We start from the raw sequence: 26347 nt of genomic DNA, 5'->3' as shown, positions 1-26347 counted from the left end.
TACAGTGATTTGAACCAAAAAAACCCAAATGAACTGTTACACCAATGCAGTTTGTGATGTGCTTAAATTATGACATCACACAAGAATACAAAATTTCTACTCTTTCATATTTTTTAGCAATTTTTTAGCAAGATTAGCAAAAAAGTAGTTTTGCTAATCTAAAATATTCTCATGTTACCCATCATTTGTTCAAACGTAAATTACATCTAGCTCAAGAGGCAATATGCATATTGGGTGGATTCTACATAGAAATGACATCTGTTGTTCTTGCTGCAGCTAAGGAATATTTATAGCATGTATATGTGACTAGTCCAAATATACTCAATAACAATTACCTGAAAGATTATTGTATCTCCAAGAACAAATATCCAACCCAACATGGTAAAAGCAAGGGCATACACACGCTTTGCATCATAGAAAAAAAAATCAGGGGCCTTTCAATTAAAAAAAAAAATGGAATAGCTTGATAAACGTCCAAAGCTAAATCCAGACATTGTCCTTCTTTAGCTGATTCCCACTGATTTATCTGGGCTTTCTGTCAGTAGCCAAAACCAGAACATGACTACTGAGGCATTAGGAGGTGTACAGTAAAGTCTTATTTGTAAGACATCCAGGTTCGTTCTCACTGGTCTCAACAGAAAACAGACAAGGAAATATGATGTGGCCATCAGTCAAGAAACTAGATTTTTCTTTAAGTCTAAGCACTGTCTTAGATGTTGCGTGTCTGTTTCAGGATGTTTAAATGCTTCCTGCTTCTGTGTGAAGCAGAAAAAGAGAGTAACAACTAAATCAGATCTTCCTTCTAGATTTGGCCTGTATGGTTTGACCTGAGACTCACTGGACAGCACTGCTATTAGAATTTCAAACTAGCTCTGCAGTCTTCTTTATATGTCTGTCTGCTTTTCAGAATCTCCAGCCTTTTTCAGAGAAAGTCATGAGGCTGTGCTGACAGAACCTAACTATGTCTCAGTGGCGATCAAAGCTTGTTAAAATTGGTACTGTACTTCCACACAAAAACACATAAGATGAATAACCAAACAGATACAGTCATATAAATTCAGTACTCATGATGGAGTCATGAGCTTGAATGGATATAGACAGGACAAACATGAATAGTGCTTAAAAATTCGATTTAGGCGCATAAAATGGTTAGGGTAGTCGTAAGAAGTCACATTCCATCATGCTTTATTCATGGGAAATGCAGTAGTAAAGAAAGATACTGTTCAAATTAAGTATGAAATGAATTTTTGTTGACAGAATTATAAAGCCAGGCATATCATTGAGGTGAGCACGGAACACAAAATCTCTATAGCTTTATTAGGCTTCTGAGCGGAATGGGACATTCCCATACATTAATTCACTGAGGAACCTGCTAGTTAGAAAGGACTTACATAACTGAAGGACAAGAAAAAAATCAGGGTCAGAGCCTGTTTTATCTCATTAATGATGAAGTATGGTGTTTTCTATCATTGTATTTAGGGGCTTTGCATTTAAATTGCATTACAATGTCTGAATTCTTCAAGTTTAATGAGTGTTTTACTCTTAATGTAAACTGTTTCTAATTATGTTAATAAATTTTTATAATTATCCAGAGTTCATCTGCAATTAGAAGGAATTGAAGATCTTTGTATGACAAACAAATTTTATTTAAATTCAGCTAATTTTGCTTTGAACTTTAGAATGCATTTCAGTCTAATCATGTTTGCAGACTGAATGTATGGAAAATATAATTCTTGTCTCTTGGGAACTTCTGATACTTGAATATTAGTTTACACTCAAAAAAAAAAAGATATGGCTCTTAATGGAGCAAAATAATTATGACTATTGATTTGAAAATATAATTTTCCTACTTTATCAATTGAATTAAAGTATTTAATTTTGAACCAATGCAAATTTTTCCATTTTAAAATATCACAAGCAGATTACAACAATAATCAGCTTCCACCCTGCTGCAACTCCAAAAGAAGTTCAGACTAATGCCCATCTTACAAATGGAAATATATACTTCAGTCTCCTCAATCAAAGTGAAACATTTCTGCATTATCAGAAGATTTTCATTTCAGACTTCTTGATTGATCTGAAGTGGTTTCTTTCGCAGTGGTTCGGTACTACGCTGTGCTTCCCTGTGATGATGACTATGTCCATCTGTGAGATGAGGTCATTGGCTGGACTATATCTCCCATTATGTAGGTATACCCATAGCACTGGCGTAATGCACACTTTGTTCACTCAGAGGTGTTGGTGTACTGGATTATGGGAGATGTAAACGGGCAAGACTTGGATCTGTAGAAGAGAATAGGAGTAACAGATTCCAACACCTCTGAAGAAATGTCATATCACAGAAATGTAGACTAGCTTTGAATTGAGCCAAAATGTAATCAGTTTAAAAATGCAAACTTGAATTCCATTCAAACTTTCAAAACCAGCTTTGTTTTCCTAATATAAAGCTTAATTTTTGTAAAGGAAAAAAATGGCATTTTGATTTGGCAAAAAGTTTAAATGCCCATTATAACATTATTCATTGGAAAAGTCTGTTCCAAAAGTCAATGAAATTTTACTGAAATTGACACTTTTCTGTAAAAGAAAAAAACAAAACAAACTGGCAAAGTTCCTTGTTACCTTTCGTCTATGTCACCTTTCAGACATGATGAAGAGGAAGCAACCTCTTCTCTTGATTGCCAGAAATGGAGAGAAAACCTCAGTACTATGGTGCTGGAAAAGTATAATTTTATAACTCTCTTATTTCTAGGTTCTATCAATAAATATCTGATACCATAGGTAAGAGTGGGCTAAATAACATCTGCTGTGGTGCATTACAGAAATTCTTACTTCCTTATGTTAATCCTCCTACAAGGTAGCACTTCACATGCAATTTAGCTACACATCAAATTTGCAGAATATTTAAATGACACACAGTTTGCTCATCAAAAGCAGCGTCAACATCATGGGGTTCTACATGGTATTCAGTGAGATCCACCTCACGCTGTATTGTTAAAAGTGTTTTCTTTCCTGAACGGCTGGGGAATTTTCTGAATGTGTTAGCTAAAATGAATACTGGAAAGAACTACAACACTCTACCATTTTCCAAAATCCTATAAAAACAGACTAGAAGAATTTTGTGAATCAGTTAATTACTTACACTGTTAGAAAAACAAGCATGTGTTACCACAACCAGAAATAAATTTGAAATCCGAAAGAAAACTAACATTTGAAAACAACCAAGCTGCTAAAGAAGAAGGTGCTAGGATTGATTCTCAAAACTTTGCTTCCCTTTTGATTCTGTAAAAGAACGTAATTCCTTTTCTAATGCTATTCTGTAAATGCTGCAAAAGAAATGACGATGTGATTTTACATTCACAAGGAAACTGCAACTCCTTGGTAAACAAGAATGTGTTGGAACCCAAGATTAAATAAAAATTTCTCTCCAGAGATGTTTATACCTATAATAAGGCAAAATAAAATCATACTACCATTAAAGACACCTAGTCTGAAAGATATATCGAGCAGCTACGTGAAACTTGTAAAGCAAAGTTTGCTCCTTGGGCAAGTAGAACAAGCTGTAAATCATTACAGCTTTTCTTTGAAAGAAGTTTAAACTGAAACTACTGAGTGCCATCCTACAATCTTAAGACCTCTCTGAGAAATTTGAGATACATCACCAAAACAAAACTAAGAAAAGTAATCCTGATGCTTTGAGGGATGAGGGTGTCATCTTTTGTGAGCCACTGGGAGGGATTTTCAGGTAGCAGAGATCTGTCAACAAGCCATTGAAGTCAGCACAACAAGTCCTACAGCTGTAAACTGCAAGGATTTTGATCTAAGAACACTATCATTTATTTTTGCCAAAAGTCTGCTTAAAGGTTGCCTTGTGGTAGCCTTAGTAAGGGCTTCACCAGAAGCTCCAGGGACTGAGCTAACTGTTATCCCAGGGTAGGGGTGGGGGGTGAGGGGGTGGGGGGTGAGGGGGTGAGGGGGTGGAAATAGTCTATTGTTCTGTGGAAGGTGTGGGAATGTTTGGCTGTTGCTTTGCTCCACAATAATTTTAACACCAATTTGATGAAATTAGCCGTTCCTTTCTGAAGGATTGAGCATGAATAGGTATTTACTGACATAAGTTAATTGTACTGCTCAGAAGAGCTCTTGTGACTGTATATCTCTCCCACAGTCCTTCTTGGGAGCATTAGATTTAAAAAATTAAGTCAATTTTCTTGGCTTTATGTCTTTTTAAAACTAGTCCAAAATTTAACCATAAAAAATCATAATTGGAGAGTTTAGTGTGCTGCCTCTGTGATCTTCAGACAGGTTACTCTGTTTCAAAGACATACACGGATACTCTGAGGTGGCTGGAAAAATAACTAATTGAAAAACAAGTTTTTTCCCTGCCATGGTTTTCTTGAGCAAATGTAGGAAGATATAAGAAGAAAAAAAAATTATTTTATATAAATAATGTCAATCTGAAGGATACACTGCAACATGAAAGTTCTGATCTTTTGATTAAGAATTTGATTTCAACTCCAATGAAAGCAAACAGAAAATTACCTAGATTTGGGGTCTTTCTCATCTTTTTGCTTTGTGCCTGCTTTCCATTTTACCTCTTTTCCACTGGTCAAAGAAGTGAAAGAATTACAAAATCAAAAGGTGTTCACTGATCTCAGCTGAAATGAAAAATTTCTTCGTATTGATTCATGACAATCTTTGGTTTGCTATTATTGTTTTATATCTGTGTCCATGCGGAGTGTGTGTGCGTTTCTGATCATTTTTTGCTGATATCAGAGCTTTTCAATAAATATTACTTTTCATTTTGCTTTTAGCTTTTCACAGGAAAGACTTCTATTTTCAGACAGCCTAATAATGAGAAGAAGTAGAAAATACTTACATTTCCCAACATCAGGAGCTTAACTTACATGCCTTAGAACTTACACACACAACAAAATTCTCTCTAAGACCACCTCACCACACTGTGTTTTAGCCCTTCTTTATGATGCTTGTCATGTAATGCAAAGACAAGAGCACATGATCATCCAGGTAAAAGACTTGCTCTTTGAAAACCTGACAAGAAAGTGAGACAATCACATGGACACCACCTCTGGCACATTGCAGACAGCAGGAACAGGAAGGAGAGCAGGAGCACCCCTTTTGGTGGCTGGCTGGATGTTTAGATTGAATTAAGCTAATCATTACAACTTATGATAATCTACAAGGTTAGTTTTGTTAGAAGTTTAGTTTCAAGGGCAGTAGAATGAGTTATTCACCTTCACAAGGGAGTTACAGTACTTTTTAGTACAGAGTTTATGTATTTTACTTCTACAGAAATTGTGATATATCAAAGTAAAGATCAAATTCTGATCCCTGTCCCATTAAAATATACTGACTCTAATACTTGCATTTTCTCCTCACGTGTAAGCGAGCACAGGTGATAAAGGTAAAGACAAATTAAAATGATCTGCAAAGGAGATCTTTTGGCTTAGATGACAATCCCAGGAAGACAACCAATTAGCTTTCTGAAAATAAGTAGGTATAATAATAAACAATCTGTGCCAGAAAGATTTAAGCTAATACAATCTAAAGTACAACTTCTCTTATTTGAAGGCAAAGCTGCTCATATAAGCTAATGAACTTTAAACTGTTTCTTATTAATAAACAAAAAAACCCAAAAGGTTGAATAGACCTGGCAGAGCTAGGCAGAAAATACAAGGAACACGAAATGTGTTTTGTTGTTGCAAAACGTCAGCTGGACAATCTAGAAGGGATCAAGCCCAAGCGATAGCGTGTCCTCATGGACAGTGCAGTATAAAACAGAAATGAATGACTGTCTGGTTAGCATCACCATTGATGATGTGAGCTGCAAAAATTAGCACAGAGGATGATATGTTTTACTTGTCTTTTCTGGGGATCATGCAAGGTCTTCAGAAATCCCAATGATGACTAATGGTACAGGCAATAACCAAGGCAAATCTCCCTTGACAGGTACCTAAGATTTAAAATATCAGCAGCTGAAAGAGTTTAAAAGGAAAAAGAGACAAAATACAATAGTGGCAAGAATGAATGGAGGCTCATACTGCAAAAAGGCAATTCAATTTATAATTCCTACCCCGGGATATCATCTAAACCAAATGGCAAAAACAAGTTCAGAAAGGGGTAGAACTACAGCACAGTGTAGGCTCAAAGTGGGGAAAAGACTCAGACTGACTAAGAAGAAAGAACTATGCAGAGCTGACCCCTTTCAGGGGAACAACAGACAAGATATTCTTCAAATGCTACTTCCATGCCCATGGAGGTGGAGGGGCACTGACCTGATCTGTCTGAAAAGAGTAATATGGTACCATAGACTGAGAGCAAGAACTTGAGCGCTGATGATGGGCCATCAGCCTAGATGGTCTTGATTTCCATGTGGGTCAGTTTAGTGTAATCCTTCAGCAGCATTATTTTAAAGCAGACCTTGTTAACATCTCATTAGTCTTCTATTATGATGACTGGTTAGTCACCCATACATTAAGCTAAAAAGATAATTGGACTTCAAACACAGGGAATTTGCAATGCTAAATCTACTACTATTTTTCAACAAACAGCAAATAGCCACAGATTCTTGTGAAAAGCCTGCAATGACAGATCACAGATTTTGCATATTTGTGTATCACTCAGCACTACAAAAATATATCAGGAATCAGATGTTCGTCAGGATGGACTGAAATGTAAAAATTCTCACCTTTGCTAAGTAGCCATCATTGGCGTCTGTCAATGGCCAAAGCCTGGGTAACCACACAAACCTGAAGGCCAGAAAATATTTGGTGGTAGTTGGAAACAGTTACACATCAGTGCTGTAGAGATGTTCACTTCTTGAGCACAGGATTCATTGTGACTGGCCACAAGAAAGCACATGATTCTCCAGTTAGGTTGGCACTGAATCTATGTGACATAAAGAACTGAAATTATTAGGTTTGATGCATTGGATAAAATTGCAACTGACTTAAGCCCGTAACCCTGATCTCACTGCCACATCGAAATCATTAGGATTTAGTTGGGCTGTGTCAAATCTTCAGGTTAGTTTACCATAACAAAAGGTCTTTGCAACTGATTTAACTGCATCTACATTCTGTTAGCATATAGCATTCAAGTAAAATATTTTCTAGTAGAAAGTTTTATTTTACATAGACTAACTCTTTTAGTGGAAAGTAATTGGAATTCTGATATCATCTTAATCACTCATCCATGTATCCTATTATAAAGCATCAATTTATGAAATTTTACTATTACAAACTCACAAGTCAGTGAATTTTTTATTTTTTTAAGATCAGTGAAAATTTTAATTAAAGATCCCTTTTTGTTGCTATGAAAACAGTTTTGTTTTGTGACAGGACAGAGATTTGGTTCAGAAAAGCTATTAGTTTAGTGACAACACTGGAAACATCAAAAGTCATCAAGGAACAATTGAATTGATGTACTAGACCTTATCACAGCCAGTAAATAGCAGGGAAGCCTTTGTGAGTCTTCATGCTGTTCATAGCTCTTTAGAAGAGTAAACTTGACATTGAAAATAAGAAGAAAAGTTTCAGGACCTGCTCAAAAGTAAAGTGTCTTTAAGACCTTTTGTAAGTGATAAAACATAACTGCCTTTTATTGAGAAAATAGGGTTTCTGACTGAAAATGTTGATTTCTTATGAATGAACTGACAAAGAGAATCTCTGAAATCTATTGCAAGGAGAAACAGGTTGACAGGTATGTCCAACAGAAAAGATAATCCTTGAGAAAATGCATTGCTAAAATACAGAAAGTCTAAATTCCACTTTAACTGTAATAGACTTCCCCGTGAGATCAGGAAACATATAATAGACTATGAAGCATCTCTTTCAGCTAGAAAGTGGGAATATTCACCTCTTTCAGAGTTACTGTGAGAATAACCTCATTAATAACTGAACTGGAAGGCTCTGTGAGGGAAGCTGCTATGGGAATAAAATGTCAAATTTCAGTCGACCAAACAGTTTTCTTCTACAATAAAATTTACCAGACTGATCCTCAGGTGAAGGGAAATTCTTTAAATGAAGTTACCAGCAAAATTCTCACTGAGGCGTCAGTCAATATTATCCATGGGGAGGCCTCTATAATGCCAAACATACCAGGAGGATGCTAAGAAACCTCTTTGCTTTAGGTTTCTTTGGATAGTGGCTCTGAGACCACTGCTCTTACACAGTAGGACATCAGAAAATGAGTCTCGGTGTTATGTTAATGGAAGGTTAGGAAGCCATGTGAATAGGATTTTACCCCAAAAAACTGAGACAAAATGTGATTTGTTGTCCTCTTTTTTTTTCTAAATTCAAATCCCAAGAGATGAGGGGTCCATCTCCAAAACTGGAACTGGAAGAATTCTCTCTTCTATTTTTAACCACAACTACATATGAAACACTGGGGACAAGAAAGGACACCAGATGTTCCGAAAGATTCACACTTCAACTGGGATTGCCTCCCATTTGGTGGTTTTAACCCTAACCCCATGAGCTTCATATGAATGATGACAGTTCTAACTTGCAGCAGAAGTGTGCCTGAAGTGCAGAGCAGTAGGCAGGTTTTTCATTTGTCATCGTAAGATTAAAGCTCATCAGTTTGATAGCAGTGATGTTCCCCCAGGAAAAACCTTTCAAGAGAAGCAGGCAAACCTGCATGCTATGAATTTGGCTGTTCAGGTCTGGTTTACTTTTTGGGATTTGAAAATAGTATCAAAATTGCAAGAATTTCAAGAACACTTAGGGATCATTTCTGAAGATGTGCAGGCATTTATGCCTCATGGCTCTTCCTCATCAAAAAAAGTCACAAATATCAACTTGAAAAACAGCCTGTATCTCTCAGGGCTCTAACTGGCCTTGCTGACCATGACCAGCATCCGCTGCGACACCACCACCATGCTGCCCGTGGGCTCAGGAGCCCCATTCCAGCTCAGGCCTGGATGAGGGTGCTATGAAAAGAGCTGTGTGAGAAAGAGACACAAGGAGCCTGGTTGGGACCTGCCATGTCTTTGCTGACCTGCGCTTCAGCTCAGTCCTCACCTGAGCTAGATTGCAGGTATGTCTCTGCCTGGCCATGCACCTCAACTACCCTCTGGATCTTGGCTGACCCCACTTACTGTCACTGACCTGCTCTGCTCACCTGGCTTGGGGATAGGGGATCTGCACCCTGCCCGCTCCTGATGAATAGTGGCATTTCCAGAGCTACTCCCTGGGCCATGGTTTTACAGCAGTGGGATCCAACTGTAAGGCTGCACAGCAGTAGCTGAGGGTAGTATGGGGACTAGAAACAGGAAAATCTGCCTCTCATTACGGAAAAAGGCAGCGCTTCATTAAATTAGCAGCACATATAATGAGTACATTTAAGTGCCAGCACTCCAGTAGAAAGAGTTAAAGAAAGTAATCCATTACTGTCTGGCCACAAAGAAGCACCTCAAAGTCCATCAGAAGCTAGATGCCTTTTATACTAACCAGATTTCCATCGACTGTTTAAATAAAAGAAACAACTTACTTTAAAGAGGGCTGACCTCCTCCATCAGCCCCATCTTTTAGCCCACCCATAGTTATCCGTCCTCTGAAGTTAAATGACTTTCACTATGTACTTCAGCACTCAAGTTGCATCTTACTCATAGGTCTTGTAAATTTTTAAAACTAAGTTATACTTCTAAAAAAACTAAATTCATTTTAGGGGTGGAACCTCAAATCCAAACCTCTGAGGCTCCGGAGGGACTGACCTGGATCTAGTTTTACAGTTCTGTTTTTCTGAATTCTCTGGAGCCAAACAGGGATTGTTTTTTTGATTCTAGGTGTGACTCTTACTATTTCACTGTATGAATCATTAATTTCATAAGAATAACTTCACTTTGCCTGCCGTTTTGGAGTAAAAGCAGCTGTCCCAAAGATTTTCTTACCTACATGTTCAAGATCAAAATTTTGTTGATCCAACATGATCAGCTTTTCAACATCACTTGAAGCAATATCCTGAGTTATTAGTTAACATTAAAACACCTTTCTATTTTGATACTTCACTTTTTGTGACTTTTCCTTCAAGGTGTATAGAAATGGCAGAAAAAAAGACCTGATAGTAACAGCTATATTTAATTCATAAAGAACTTGTGGAATTGCAGTGCAGCTCAAACTTCTTCGCCTCAAGGTTTACAGGTAAATGTTTAATGATGGAATTGGTAGTTTTGGTACTCAGACTGAAAAAGATGGATTGACTGCTGTGCATACAATGGCCACCTAACTGCAAAAGGTTTTTTACATGAAGGTGATGATTTACTCTCTGATCATTGCACTACTTGCCTATGGAAAATGCTTCCACTGTTTTTCACATGTCACAAGCAATTACACCAAAGCTGGTAGGACCATGCACTGCTGAAAACAGTTAATCTGGATAAGGAAATCAGGGGTTTTGCCTTATCTATCGCCTGCTAAGTTTAGGAGTGAAACATGACTGACTTAGAACAAAACAAACATAAGTACACTCACAAAACAAACCAAATCCACCTTGTCTCCATTTCTAGGCTTTCATGTCAGCTGGCAAGGAGGTGGCTGAGGGGAGGAGGATGACTTCAGGCCAGCCACAGTTCCCAGACTATGGCTGGGGTTGGCATTAACAGTAGGTCAATAGACTTTCTAAGTCACAACGTATAAAGGTTTACCTTATATCACCACACAACAGGAATAAATAAAACGATTAATTTGATGTAGAGGGCACGTAGCTGACAGATACTAATGGAAAGAACATAAATTCTAATTTTAACAGCAGAAGTTATTAGCTGCAAAGCACAAACAAATAGTGAACTGCAGCGGATAAAATTGCTCAATGTAGCAGAAGGTTTGTTAGTGTTAATGCCTGAAACATTTGGTGGTATTAAATATGCTTATAGGAATTCTGTATAATCACAGAAATAGAATCTCAAATAAGTTTAATTATAGATGTTAGATGAAAATAATGAATATTGGTGACTCAGTTCTAGAGTTCCCTACCACGTACACTGGATCTGTTTTGATGAGAGTAAAGTATGTATAAAAATATCCACGTATATCGAAAGAAAGAAAGACAAAGAGAACTATTCTCTAAAAATATATGTGTACCTGTATTATATTTTCTTAAATAGGATAAAATGGTAAATCAGTATATCAGAGCTTCCTCCGGCTGTTTATGAAAAGAATATTAAACAGCCTTGGCTTCTTCACAGTACAGAATGGAAAACCTTCAAAATAGCAAAAAAAAATTCATTTCCCACCACCAGGTCTACCCTTTGTTGTTGTTGTTGTGTTAGTCAACAAATACAGGTGGAAAAAGGACTAGAAATCAGCTTAATGTGACTAAAGACTAGAAGAAACATATTGCATGTGACAGTAGTCAGCAGTCTTTCCTGGGTGGTCTGTTGGGCTCTATTTCCTTTTCAAAATTAGAATGTAGCTCTGAGGGAGGTTCTTAACAACATCCAGGTCATCCAGTCACTGGAAACATCAGGATGCCATTGATCCACAAATGTCTGGGGATCAAAAGATTTATATGATCTACCTAGCAGAGGAAGGTTAGGAGGCTGAGAGCTGACCCTGTAGTTACTCATTAGCATTTGTATGCTTAGGGAAGCATTCAAACTCCTCTGCATCTCACTAGAAAAAATGAGAAAACTGAATGCCACGAGCAGTATCTTTTCTCCATAAGGTACAGCAACTACACTAAAAGGGTAGCTTTCTATTAATGCTTTTACAATCCGTGCGTATGCTCCCTCTGACACCTGTGAGATAGAGTGATGGCTTCTGGCTTAGGAGAACCAAAGGTCTGAAGTCAGGGCAGCACTCAGCATAAGTGCTTGAAAGCACTGAAAACATGGCATTTCTTCACTGCCACATATTACTTAATCTTTTCTGAACAGCAGACATAACCTCTCCTCACTCTCAGAAAAGCCTTGTGAAACGCCATTCAGAGAGAAGATGCTATCCTAGCAACAGCTAGAATTTGCCTAGCCACCAGACAAGCTCCACTTGCACATCCTGCCTCCCACCGCCAACATTTACAGCTGCCCGGGCAGCTATTCTCTAGCTGTTCTCAGTAGATGAACAGTAGAGAGCTCCCTAACTCCAAATGAACAGGAGGATTGCCCTGCTGAAAGTTTGGATTACTGGGAAAAGTTCTCTACCCTCTGACTCTTTTCCAGCAAAATCTCACAACACTTAGTGGTGATATTTTTGTTTAACAGAAGATCATAGATACTGCAAGAGTCTTTCAACATTGAGACTTTTGCAGAGAATTTCACACTAAAAATGTATTTATCTTCCTAATGTACTTTTATCTGCTATTATTATTTGTACATTAAAACAATTTAGCTTAATAGTTTATCTTAAAAACTTAAGCAGAAGACCTCAAAGATACGTCACTGGGCTGGAAAAGAGTAGGAAATAATGGCATAATTGGCAACCTGTTGCTGAAAAATCACATGTCAAGGCTGGGCAGAGAAGAATTTCATGAAGCTGCAGAAGACTTCTGGCTAGTCTGTTCTTCCCATTATACCCAAATCAATCTCAGTAAAGGGTAACTTTTTTTTATAGCAATGCCCCGCATATAAGAGAGGATATATATCTCTGTAGTTTTCATAGGCTAAAACATGAAGTTGGACTTAATAACTTTTTCCTACTTCTCAGAAAGGATGTTTTAATTAGCTTTTGTTCTTTGATTTCAAGCTCTGTGTACCAGATCATAGTGCCCTAATGTGGTGTTGCCCTAAAAATATTTGCAGGCTTTACAGCTTGGACAAAGATTCATCTAAACCTAACCCCAAAAAGCATAAAAACAATCTTCATAATATAAAGTGAAAACAATCCAGGGGCAAAAGGGGGATAGTTTCAGAAAGGTGTGAAGGACACTCAGGAGGTTAATGGTGATTTTGTGATTATACTGCATGTCTGTTTAACGGGGTGGCTAAGAACAGTTTTCATCGCTCAGCGAGGGAGGCAGAACAGTATCAAAAGGAAAATAATAATTACTGGAAGGATTAACTCAGTTTGCATTTTTAGATCTTAAATAAGGAACAGCAGGTGTTTCCTTATCACTGCAAAAGTAAGAAAAAGAAGGAAAATATTTTTTGTCCATTGCAATATATTGCCTGGTAGTATATTTATCTTACCTAATACAACAGTCTCTCTTACAGAGAACAGCAATACAATGACAAAGCCAGTGCTCTATTTAATTTACTATCAAACCAAGCTAAAAATGACAGGGCAGAAAAGAACATCAGCTGAGGAACTTACTTAAAAGTTTTCTAACTTCAAAGAACTGGAATTAAAATAATTAAAAAAAAAAAAAAGAGAGAGAGAAAATGAAGGGGAAAGTGGAAATAAACTCAAAAGCAAGAAATTATTGCCAGATAGAGGTAGGAAGCTAAAGAGCACAGACTTAATTCATATTTCAATTCAAGTCAGATAAACAAACTGTAGGGTAGGTTTGATGAACATATCTGAAAAAAACATTCTCAAAATAGAAAAAGGTAGAAAAGGATTAATGAAATTAAAAATGAAGACTTTTATGTTAAGAAATGATATTATGAAGAAAATATTTCTGGGGATATAAAATTTGGGAAGTAAATGTCAGACTGTTCAACTGTGTTTAGTTATCATTAAAGTCTTAAAAACCTGTATAATAGGCTGCCACCAACTCTGGTAATGCTTTCTAAGAAGGGTTCCCTCAATTTAAAAGGAAAATGCCTTTGTCTTAATTATGGAATGAATGAAAGTAAATTATATGCCTATATTGCACTTAGTAGCCATGTCAGAAAACAGGGTACAACATTTCTAAGGATAGAAGTATTATAGATTTTGATAGTCTTCTGTCAAGACCTGTGACAGAGATCATAGAAAAGGGGCGTAGGAGAAAAACTGGTTATAGATAGAAAGAATCTTCCATTAGTTACAGCAGAAACCAATCATATGCAAAACTGAAAAAAGAACCCTGATGGACTAAATATAAGTGAAATAAACTGAAGTCATAGAATCACAGATTCATTTAGGTTGGACAAGATCTTTAAGATCATCAAGTCCACCACTAAACCATGTGCCTAAGGGCCAAATCTCCAGTAGTCTTTCCTCGGTTGCATACTGCTAGGTTTCCTGACAGACAAAGAACGCCAGCTTGGAAAATACAGAAAGCTGACAGCCTCTAGTACTGAGGCGGTGATTTAAGAAGAAACATCAGATTTTTATGAACATTTTTCACAGAGTTCAAGTTTCGAGTGGTTAAAACCAAAACTGTCCAATTGCCTCACAAATCCTAGCTTGTCTGTTCAGACTGTTTCATTTACTTATGAGAATACACAAGTAGATGAGAGTCAATGTGAAAATTAAGGAAGCTAAAGATGAGGTCAAACTGATCAGGTGAGAGACGATTACAGTGTAAACAAGTCTTCTGGTTAATGGGGTGGAAAATAACTTATTTGGGAACAAAAAGAAGAAATTCCTCATTTCTGTGTTACAATCTTAAAGTCCCTTGTTGCTGGACACTTCAGGTGAATGCTGACTCCCTAAGGGAATAGGCCAACATATAACACTAAGATTTTCCCCAACCTGAAAACATATCACATGCTGCACTTTCATTATATTTATTAGATTCTGGTAAGTGAGGAATCTGAAAGGGAAAGCCTGCTAGTACTCACCAGTGAAGCGACAAGTGCCTCTTTTCTCCAGAAATCTGTGTTTTATAAAGGTACAGTACTAGTATCTATAAAAAAACAAAAACTTTGCATAGAGGAAGTACAGTAAAAGCCCACCTACTACATTAGACAAAGAGTAAGATCTTGAAGTGTATGGTATAACATCGTACTGTAGACACATGATGTATCATTTATACAGTATAATGTTCATTTCTAAGAGTTTAAAATTAAGTCAAAGGATGTTCCATGACATACTGTATTAAGAGAATCAGTTCTAGGTCCTGATAAATATATTAACGCTCAACCTTCTCTTGTACTGAGAAGGTGTAGGCATCTTGGGCCTTGTCAGTGCTCATCTGCAGATACTGTGTAATATGAACAGGTGTTTCTCATAAAGGAAGTAGTTTTCTGGGATCAAATGCAGACAAATAAAAGCCAGTGTTATTCTTCAAAACAGTTAATGTATTAGAGACTGAACCCCTGAGAGTAAACCATCTTTGCTCTTCCTTAACCAAAGGAGAGAAAATCAAGATATTTGCCTGTTCTGTTTCTGCAAACACCCTCCGCTTGTTACTCATGTCAAATTGTGGCTGAGTCCAAGGAAACTTAGAATATTATTTAGTTAAGAAGAACATTTATTGCTAACACAAGTTTTTGATCTTTGCAGAATAAAAAATCTTTTACTTTTTCCTGTTGCAGGGAAGCTTACATATTCACGTATGTACAGGGTTCACAAGTACAACAGCAAATTCAGCAACAGCTTAGCATAGGCTTACATTACTTACATTAGGCAGTAAGTAATGTAGTTTAAGGCAATAGATTTAACTAGTTCATTAAATTAACCAGAACTGTGCTCAAGAGAGATCTGGTCCCCTGATGTGCACACTGCTTACTACTGCTGCTCTTCCCTCTCTAGAAAGTCCATGCCTCTCCTGCTAAGTTTGGTGAATAAGTCCCCTACTTTTTGTCCCTTCCCCCCTCATGTCTTCCCATCATAGGATACTGTGGAGCTCCACTACCAGGCTGAACTTGAGATTGTCCTTTTCCTTTGAATATGCTCTCAGAAATTTTTGCTCCATACTGATTGATCTCAGTAGCAATCTTTTCTCTTCCACACGTTTCCCAACATCTCAGTATTAGCTCACTCTAGCTAAGTTGAAATACTGTGAAACCTCCAAAATGAATTTGACAACCTTTTCCTTTTTTCCAGCCTTCAGTGCTTGGTCCCAGGTGTTACTGCCCACTAGGTTTTGCATCAGGAAGGTTTCTGCTCCTGCTTTCACAGCCTTGCTGCTTAATGAGGAAGCTAGAAGAAAGTAAAAGTCTTGTGCCTATCCAACAAAACCCCTGCCTTTTTTGTTCTTATGCCCACATTAAGAAGCTACTGTACAGCGACAGTCCTGGTAGGATAGGACCTACTTTCTTTGGGTATCCATGAGCAAGATCATAATTTCTTACTACTCTTTCTTCCAAAGGTTTTGTCAGTCATTTTGTAATTCAGTCAGGTACAATATTTAATTCTGGGCTGCACTTCCTCCATTCACTGGACAGCATGTTACTCAGGGTTCACAAATAACTGCCTTCCCACAGGGAGGAGTAAGTGCAACCAGCCTCATGATCTCCCTGCCAGCAGTGAAGGACTGATCTTTTGAACTCTACCGGAAGTGAAGCCAATATTAAGGAGCAGAGCCAGTTTAAAATCCCTGTACATTTGAGCAGCATTTGTCAATGGGAAAATGAAGATTTACTTTTCAGCATGCTGCTTTTTCCACCATTCAGCCTCTCCAGTCCTGCAGAACCCAGCTCTCTGGAAGCCTACTCTTTTGGCACAGAAAACCACAACAGCGCAGCAGAAGGACCAGAGCCTTACTTTTTCACTGCAAGAAACATCTGTGGGCAGGGATGCAAGACAATTTATGAATTTGTAAAGGAGTGATTGCAAAAGCAATGATGTTGAGATTTATAAAATAATCTTTTTTTCTCGTACCTTATTTCATATTCAGAATTTTCCCTCATCTTGGATAGGAGTCTCCAAGCTTATCTTGTTTGATGTTTGGTTAGCTTTGAATTATTCACACTTAGTTACCCAAAAAAGCCTATGTGACATCCAGACACACTACATAACACACATAGCAACATGGGTAAAATTCTACCTCTCCTGAGCACTTACACTTCCTAGACAAGAAGCCACCAAGATATTCCGTAACACTCCTAGAGGTAGGTGTGGTGCCAGCCACTTGTGTAAATTCTGGAAGGTTACAAAAGCAGCAGCAAAGACTTACATGATGCCTTTGTTTAAGGCAGGGGTCGTGACAAAGATGTTTTCACCAAAAGAGAAAATTAAATCTTGGAATGCTAGAAAATATGTTTAGGAAGGATCTTGAAAATTCATCTGGTCCATCTCTAAGCCATTGCTGGCAGAAATTTTGTTGAATCTGGATGACTGTAAAGTAAAGTAAAATTGGTAAATACTTTAGCTGTCCCTTGAAATCTTGGTTTTAACTCTGAGAGTATGAGGTAAATCAGATATGGCACAACTTTTATAGGACAGTCAGATGGGGAAACAGAGATGTGGCTCATTTGAGGGAGCAAGAAGATAAAATGGAAGTGCCAGGTTCATCCTGCTTTTCTTTAGAGGTCCCTATAGAAAGGGAAAATCTGTGATCTAGTATTAAACTTCATCAACTATTATTGTTTAGTGTCTGAAGAGGTCCACATTATTTGTGTACGTTGTACAAAAGCTTTAAGAAGACTGAGTCAGGAAGATAATGGCTGATGGTGGTTGCAATGCCATGATATTCCTTCTGAACATCCTTTGGAAGAGACTATGCAAACTCTCGACAACAGTTTGGCAGTGGGTACCCCTGTGAGATCCTGGAGTTATCATATTGTTCTTCTGTGCTCTGCTTTCTGTCTGTATTCTCCTACCATGTTGTAACTGCAAGTTCAACACTGATCGCTATTGTTCTGTGTTTGTACAGACACTAGCATAGGGTTTCTGAAATGTTTGTAGTACACATAATGACAACTTCATGTCTAAAGTTCAATAAATGGAAAATAAAATTATATATACTTCAACATGGTCATAAAACATAAAATAAAAACCCAATGGTTTGGATCTTATTTATCTAAGACCTTGATGTCCAGCATAAAAAAATTACTTCAACAGCTGTGTTTTATCCATTTTTTGACACAGAACTGCCTTAGAGCATTTTTAAGTCACAACATGGTATTCCTACCCAAAAGAGTTCTAAAAGGGAATCAGAATATTCATCTTTGCAAAGTATAAAGTAAAATGCTACATAACCCACCACAGAAATTGCATGAACAAACCAAAAATCCAGCAGAAATTTTAATCTCACCCTCTATTTGTTACTTTCACTCTCAAAAGGTATTTAGACTCCAAACCCTTTATTTAACGGTTCTGTAGGGCTATATTTTATGAAACAATTAGTTTAAAAATAATATGTTATTAGCCTCGTGGTTCGAGCTCTTTGCAGTTGGCATATGACTGCCTCAGACATTATCCATTACAGCTTTGTGGCGGGAGGCTGATGAGCACTATCATATCACTGACAATAAGTGGACACTGCATCCTCTGTTCTGAATCTGACTCATTTTGACATTTAACCATTGCTTTAAATTTGCTCCAAGTGAAACCCTTGTGTGTAATTTTTCTCTATATCACTTTATAGATCTTCATCTTCCACTGCACTTTATATAAACTCAGCTATTTAGCTGAATTTAGCTACCTGAAACACATTAATTGCAGGGCTTTTTGCTAGAATCTGTATCTATTTTTTTAATCTTTTTGTACAAGATGGTCTTTTCAGCAGTTGATCATTTAATAATTACTTTTTCTGCAACTTGCCAACAACTTAAAATCCTTCATTTAAGCTGAAGGCTTTTCTAAAAAGGAGAGGTAGAAATCAATTTTAAATTACAACTTGGAATTTAAAGTTTAACTCCAAATGATGGGTGCTATATTCTCTAGTACATAAGATTTCCATTGAGCTCTGTAGTTATGACACTAGAGCAGAATGAAGCCTTATGACTCAGGCAAAGAAGTGGAACTTCAGCACTTCCTTGAAGTTAAGTAGATACATAAGCACTACAGTGAATCAGGGACTGGCCATGTAGAAATAAGCCAAGATATGTTGCTATGCCTCATTTTCCTCATAAAAGGCTACAGTACTGGGGCACAGCATGTCACACTGACCTCCCCAAAGGAGTGTTCAAACTCTATAGCTTCAGGATGCTCAGTGAAAGGTTCTTTGGAAATACATATTTGCTTTAAGTGTAGTCACGTACTATAAAAACAAAAACAAGCTCTTCAAAAGTTCAGTGCACTTGTTTCTAAAGTATCTGTAGCAAAACTGACTTTTAAGCCCAGAATAATCAAACACAACTGCCATACCACTTCACAGGGCCAACTCCTAGCCTCCAACACCTTTGTTTCTTATCCCTTCCTCTGTATCTTGCACCACAATATAGGCAAATATGTTATTACTATTTGATAGCAGTAGTCATATCTCTCCTGAGTCAGCTCTTTTCTAAATGACTCTTTTCTACTATTTCTCTTTTGCATATTAAATATTCCTGAAGTTTTAACAGAGCACATTCAAGCAAATCCAGCATGAAAAATAGTCTTTACAGTCACTAGGCTATTGCTAATATATTTGTTACTTATTATATTTACTGAGAATTTTCAAATAACATTTACCAATGGGGAATATTCTCCTCACCCTTCTATTGCCATTCTTGTGTACTTATTGCTATTGAACATGAGGAAAGGTGCACTCCTTTGCTCTCCTGATATTAGTACTGGATGCACATATTCAGGAGAGGATAGTTGTTATGAGAATAGGAAACTGAAAGTAGAGTCAACATTCCTTTGCTTCAGCAGTATTAACCAAAATGAAACTGTTTTCCTTTTACCTGAGTGCTGAATTGACTACACAATTAGCATAGTATTTAGCTTGAAAATACTTTCTAAATGTCTGCAAAAAATGTTACAGTTGCATGCCATTAAACATCTAGTTTTGATTAGAGGTAGTGATGCTGCTACACCAGAGCTAGCTGTCTATGCAACCCATACAGAAATAAAAATAATGAAATGAAACACATTCTTCCATTGAGCTTCTTTAGCTCTAGGCAAACAAAGGACTCTGGATTTTTACAGCTGTTGTTGCGCTTTAACCTAGGTTGAGAAGAAAAAAAGAGGTAAATGCAGCATGGGTTTACCAGAAACTGTTTGCGCAAGAGTAACCAGATACTTTTCCTTGATGAGAAACTTATATTGTAGATGGTGAGGATGGCTTAGATTTCATTTTTCTTAAATTCAGTGAAGTGATATATAAGAAAGTATAAGCAAAGCTGAACAAGGTGAAGATTAACTGGCAAAATGCAAGGTGGATATCACAGGAAAAAATGTTATTTTGGAATGGGAATTATGAGGCTGATGGGGGTTAATAGCAAAGGAGATGAAGTCTGGAAATGACCCAGCTGAATATTTACACAACATATTCAGTGGCCTTGATAACTGGCATGGAGCTGATGAGAGTAGTGATAAAACAAAATATTGATAAAGTAATGGAGAGTCAGAGCGTCACAAGGAAAGAAGTGGGTGATCATCTTCGGGCGTATGAAGAATAGAAACGGACCGAAATTCAGTCATGCAAAACACAAGATCACGTACCTAGGAACACCCAAAATTTCTGCTGTAGGTTGGAGCTCCTCAGTGGAAATTACTGAACTGGTGGACTAACTGACCACAGGGCGACTGAACTATCCACGTGATATGTCCATGGAAAGGGCATATGTAGTTATAGGCTGTACCAGGAAAGTTATTTCCAGTAGACATCAGGAAGTACCGTTTCAAGCACAAGGTCCTGTGTTTCAAGCACACACCTGCAATTCTGTGTGCAATTTGGCTTATCTGTGTGCAGTCAAGGCAGGTTCAAATGCATGCAGATGAGGGGCACAGGGAAAGAAAAAAAAATAGAAACAAGAAAAAAACTAGAATAGGTTTTCTTACAAATCAAAGATTGAGAGGGGACATTTTTGCTGTCTATCAGTGCACTGGAGTAATCATGGAGGGTGGACAGCTGCTTAAGCTAACAAAAAGTTGAAATAAACATAAATCTTATAAATAGGTTAGGAATCATTTAATCAGGGAAACAGATGCTTCTAGCCATTCAAAGAGTGAAGTTCTGGAAGATCCTTCTAACAAAAATAGAACATAGAGAACAAATATAGCTAGTTTAAAAATGCTGTGTATTATGGCCTTTAGAAAGACCAGTGTATGATAATGATGTGTTATGCTGCCTGCGATAACCTGGGATTTACAGCATGCAGTCCAGCCTTCTGGCTGATTCATTTTTTATTACCCTAAGCATAGTGGGGAGTCAACATACAACTCATACTTTTTAGATCTACTCAATGGATCAGCACCTATTCTCATTAGAGAGAAAGCATGAGTTGTAGCTCCAGAGCAGATACTATATAGGCTTGTCAGGCAGTACCTGGGTGCTCCTCACGTACTACTTCCATATATTTCTTCGTTAAGTGGTACACTGAATAAGTAACCTTTTCTGTGATTTACAAAGTGGCAATAAATGGCTTTGAAATTCTTCCAAAATTTGTGGTTTATTCTACATCCATCATTAATACGTACAAACATAAAATGACAATACTTTCTTCTGCTCATTTTTCTCATTTTAAGAGGCAGCTGTGACTTTACACACAATACACTAAATAGCTTAGTTTGTACTATGCCTACATATTCATACACAACTCATTTGTTCCAGTTCTCTTTGAACTGATAAGCATTGTCATTCTTGAGCAAAATTATACCATCACAAGAAACAAATCTACTTTCTCTTGCTATACTTCCCCCTTCGGTCTTTGGTGTTTTTCTGGTTTGTTTTTTTTGGGGGGGTGGGGAGGGTGGGGTTTGTGGTTTTTGTTTTTTTTAATTATTTACTATCATATTGAGCCCAATATTGTGGAAAACAGTGACTCTTGTAGTTACAAGTGGGAATACCAAATACAGCTTGATTTTAGATTAAACCTTGTAAGATACATTCTCAGAGAGGAGATATTTTCCTGTATTATTTAGGTACTTGGAAAAATGTCATCCTGAATAATAATTTGTAAGTAGTATAGGAAATATGTTATTGTTTCAAAAGCAATGGACTCTTCTGAACTAGATGGTTGTGCTAAGCATAATATCTTAAGAGGGAAAAAGAGGTTATGTTAGGAATATTCATAATGGGAAAAGAATGAGAACAAACCAAAACAAAACCAGTCAAAGAATAAATAATGACCTAATAGAAATCCATAAATACTTAATGTGCTTTTTTAATTAGGTATTAATAATGGCTGCATTACAGAAATGTTTTCCTGAGGGAAAAAAGAACTAAGTGGCATGTAGTCTTCTCTGCAGTAATTTACTATTGAACTTTGACCATTTTGTTCAAAAACTGACCACAGCCTTGCCTCATGGAAAACAAAACAAAAAAGAAAGTGGTAATAATTCAAGGAAACTTCTAACTCAAGAGACCCCAATCACAAGTCTTACAAAGGCAAGGGCATGGCTGGTTTTTTACCTTAGGGTGTGCAGACAAGATTAGCACCATGCTTTCACTCTTGGGTATTTCTTGGTGAGTTACCTCAAGGTTTACAAGACTAATTGGACATGATCGAGATTTTACCTGGGGGGGAGGTGTGGAAAGGGTGTGGGGGTTCTTTCTCTCTCACTTGTTTACATAGCATAACCTATGGTAAATGACTGAAATTTTGTATCAGTACAAGAAAATCACAGCTATTGCACCTCAATACACAAAGAGTAAATAATCTGTCCCGTTCTCCACACAAACGATGGAGTCTTGTAAGCCAAACCTCATCAAATACTTCTTCAAGCTTTGTCAAGGAATAGGGAATGATAATGGTGTCTCAAATGCTAGTAAATGTGTATTCACCCTTTTAAGCATTTTACCTGCGTTTAATATATTTCCTCCCTATTGCCAAAACAATACAAGTAGCTCCATGTGTTCTGAAATATAGGGAAGAGCATACATGTTTTTGATTTGTTATGAACCTCAGAAAGCCAAGACAATGTGATAGTCTATTGATACACCATCACACACACACCCCCAATAAAATATATTGGGAACTACTGGGAAAGGAATATACTCAAAATTAAGCATCAGTCATCTAGACAGGCAACAACATCTATCCCATAAGTAACATTGAAAACACTTCTAGTTATACTATGAAAATATCGGCTTCCTAAGAGTGCAGTGTTCCATTTGCTTCAAAAGGCAAAATGACTGTCACTGAAACACAGTCACATAATTGCAGTTAAATATGGTCTACATATGAATATGACAAGGAAATGCATAAATCGGGAAGAAACACCATATTCTATGCAAACTTTTCCATTGCCTTCCAAAAACTTTACAAGATACACTTCACTATGACCTATTATCTAGACAGGGAGAAAAATCTCGGACTAGTAGAAGAAGCTGAAAAAAGTTTCGGAAAGTAAAGGTGATGAAAGAAGTATACCGACGGAGAGAGACATCACCATTGAAAACAGGCAGGTGGGCAAAAAGTCAACTAAAAACGGAAACAAAAAAGGTGGCATTCACGTCCAAAACGATGCCCGTTCGTAAATGCCTTTGTGAAGTTACCTGCCATGTGCTTAAACCCCAAGCGACGGCGTGCTAGACTTCAGATGAGCTCGGCTAAGAGCAAAATACCCCCGCAATGGGCGCGATCGGCCAAAGAACGGTGGGCTCTCCCTCTCCTCCGCCGGGCAGCCCACCCCACGGCAGAGAGCCCGCTGGCGGACCTATTGCGAACGGCTGCCGTGGGGAGCGGGGGCGGCCGGCGCCTGCCCGGGCCGGGGGTGCTGCCGGCGGCCCCGGGGCGCGGCGGGCGCGGCGCGCGGTACCGCGGACAGCTCCCCACTCACCGTCCTCGTTCTCGTCGAAGACGGGCGCCCTGTGCGAGTGGCTGCCCCCCATCTTAGTCCGCGGCCGGCTCCGCATCCCCCGCCGCCAGCATCCCGCGGGGCGCGCCGGCGGGCACCCCGGCGCCGGGGCAGCTGCCCGCCCGCCGCCGCCGCCTCCCCGGCCGCGGCCCCGGCCCGGCCGGGGGAGCTTCCGCAGGGCTAGCAGTCACCCTGCGACATGAAAGCCATCCGCCCGCCGCTGGCAGAGCTCGCTGCTGGCTGGCGCGCAACGACTTGGCCGGTCTCTCATCGCGGAGGGGCAGGGGAGGGAGGGAGTTAGGGGAGGAGGGAGGGGGGAGGGAGGGGGGGGAGGGAGGAGGCGGAGGTCCTGCTGCTGGTGGCTCTTGGTAAACGGTAAAAGCCGGATCTACCTGGATCCTCGCGGATCCTCCCTCCGCTTTTCCCCCCTCCCAGACCTCGGCTGGGGAGCGCGGAGCCCCCGCTCCCTCCCCGGCACAGAAGCCGGCACCCGCGCCCGGCGCTGCCCGCCGCCCCGGCGGCGCTGTCTGACGGGGGCACGGAGCTGCTCCTGCCGCCCGGCGGAGCTGGCCGGCCCCGGCCCCGGCCCCGGCTGGCTCCCGGGACCCGAGGGGGTGAAGGACTGGGAGGGGTAAGCGCTGCCTCGGGTCCAGACGATTATTTTTGCCTCTCGACTGGGGGTTCACCGCCGGCAGCGCGGAGGGGGGCGACCAGCTGGCCGAACATCGCCGAGTTTACAAGGGGGAGAAGGAAGAAAGAGACAGAAATTCCCTCCCCTTTCTCTTTCCCCTGCGGCCTCTCCCGGAGCGCTGGGAGACAGAGCCCGGCGGGGGGCCCGGGGGCGGGGCCCGGGGGCGGGGCCCGGGGGAGGGGCCAAGGGGAGGGGCCCGGGGGCGGGGCCAAGGGGCGGGGCGTCCGGCCCGGCCCCACACCGCCACCTGCCGGCGGGACGGGGCCGGCCCCCCGGCGGGCCTGGCGGAAGGGAGGGAGGAGCTTTGGGGTTGCCTGGATGTGCGCTAAATATATATACGTATGTATATATGTATGTATGTCTCTGTGTGTGTATATATACATACACCGCAACGTGTGTATCTTGAAATGACTTCACTGTAAAACTACATTAGGGAAAACCTACCAGAAATGTTAAGGTATAACATGAATTACCTGTTACACAGCGAGTAGTGAGGCCTTTCTAGAGTTGCTATTGATATTTGTACACAGAAATAGCTGTCCCACTCCCTTCCAAATATGTTACTGTTAGAGACTTGTGAGGTGAAGTAGAAACAATTACTTGTGAAACTTTCTCCAAAGGGAAACAGGTTAAAGAACAAAAAAACCCTTCATTGTTATTGTACCCAAGTCAAAGACTCTGCAGTTCCTGTGGGGGAAACCTGCAGATGAAAAATCCAGCAGAGGTTGCATTTTTGGCTTCTCCACTGTTACAAGGGGAGAAGAGGTAGAATGAATAGGAGCATGAAGCCAGGTTAGATGTATTTTCATATATACAGTCAGAAAGACTCTAATGTTCTCCTGTAATATCTACCACCCTTCTTTCAATAAAGCTGTTGAGAAAAGCCCAAGAACAAAATCTACCTAAAGTAGAACTTTCAGTTTCTTTTCTAATGGCTTTTACCTGCCTTAGTTATTCACATCACCTGTTTTTGAAGACAATATAATCTTGCTATAACCTTTCAGGGAGAGGTTGGTTAGAATTTAACGCAATGGGTAAGAACCTGTGGTGTGTGGCTAAGAGCTCAGAGCTTGCAGCACCTACAAACTCAGAGAGCTGATAAATTCAGGCACAGTGATATTTTTCCATAAGTAGACATGGACAGATTATATCATCCGCTGATATCCCTTATTTAAACTATTTGGGTTGCCACTATATACATGTGAAAGCATTTGCAAAATAGGGAAGTTTTCAAAATGTTGGCCATGACTATTCATCTGAAATGTAGTCTGGAAAGCATCACTTGCTCTTTGTTATTCTTTTGTTTGTTACTCACCCATCCAAAAATTTAGTCATCCAGTCAAAAGCAGAAACAATATCACGTTACTGAGGTTATGTTCCTCCAGTCAGAAGGCAGCAGTAGCACATAGAAATCATAGCCTTTCAGCTCTCTTTTGGGCAAGCTGGCCAACATGGTGCTTCATGTCAATGTGTTTCCCTTTGCATTAGCAAAAGAGGACTGCATTTAAACTTTAACACATTTCAGCTGATAAGAGCTACCTTCTTCCTGAGCAAAGGGCTTACATCATAGAATCATAGAATTGTTAAGGTTGGAAAAGACCCTTAACATCATTGAGTCCAACTGCTAACCTATCACTGCCAAGTCCACCACTAAACCATATCCTCAAGCACCACGTCTACCCTTCTTTTAAATACCCCCAGGGATGGAGACTCATCCACTTCCCCGGGCAGCCTGTTCCAATGCCTGACAACCCTTTTGGTGAAGAAGTTTTTCCTAATATCCAACCTAAACTTCCCCTGGAGCAGCTTGAGGCCATTTCCTCTCATCCTATCGCTTGTTACTAGGGAGAAGAGACTGACCTCTGCCTCGCATATTAATGTAATTGCTTCACTTCATGTGAAAGTATTTTAAAGTCACCTTCCAAATAATGGGAAGAAGAACTAGTTTGCCAGTACAGTAAAATGCCAGGCTGATCATTACGCACACAAGAAACACATCCAT

General features: G+C 39.3%; 1 protein-coding gene across 1 annotated transcript in view; it reads right to left on the bottom strand.

Moving 5' to 3' along the window:
- STK32B (serine/threonine kinase 32B) overlaps positions 1–23895 on the bottom strand; it is a 181841-nt gene extending 157946 nt beyond the window's left edge. Inside the window, exon 1 of the mRNA XM_075091882.1 lies at positions 23637–23895. Within this exon, the coding sequence (XP_074947983.1) occupies positions 23637–23712 (76 nt within the window). The 5' untranslated portion in view covers positions 23713–23895. The remainder of the gene's footprint in view (positions 1–23636) is intronic.
- Positions 23896–26347: the final 2452 nt, after the last annotated feature.

This window comes from Phalacrocorax aristotelis, chromosome 4, assembly GCF_949628215.1.
Source record: "Phalacrocorax aristotelis chromosome 4, bGulAri2.1, whole genome shotgun sequence".
Lineage (NCBI taxonomy): Eukaryota > Metazoa > Chordata > Aves > Suliformes > Phalacrocoracidae > Phalacrocorax > Phalacrocorax aristotelis.
The sequence above is the reverse complement of the archived record's forward strand: the minus strand, read 5'-3'. Positions and strand labels throughout refer to the sequence as shown.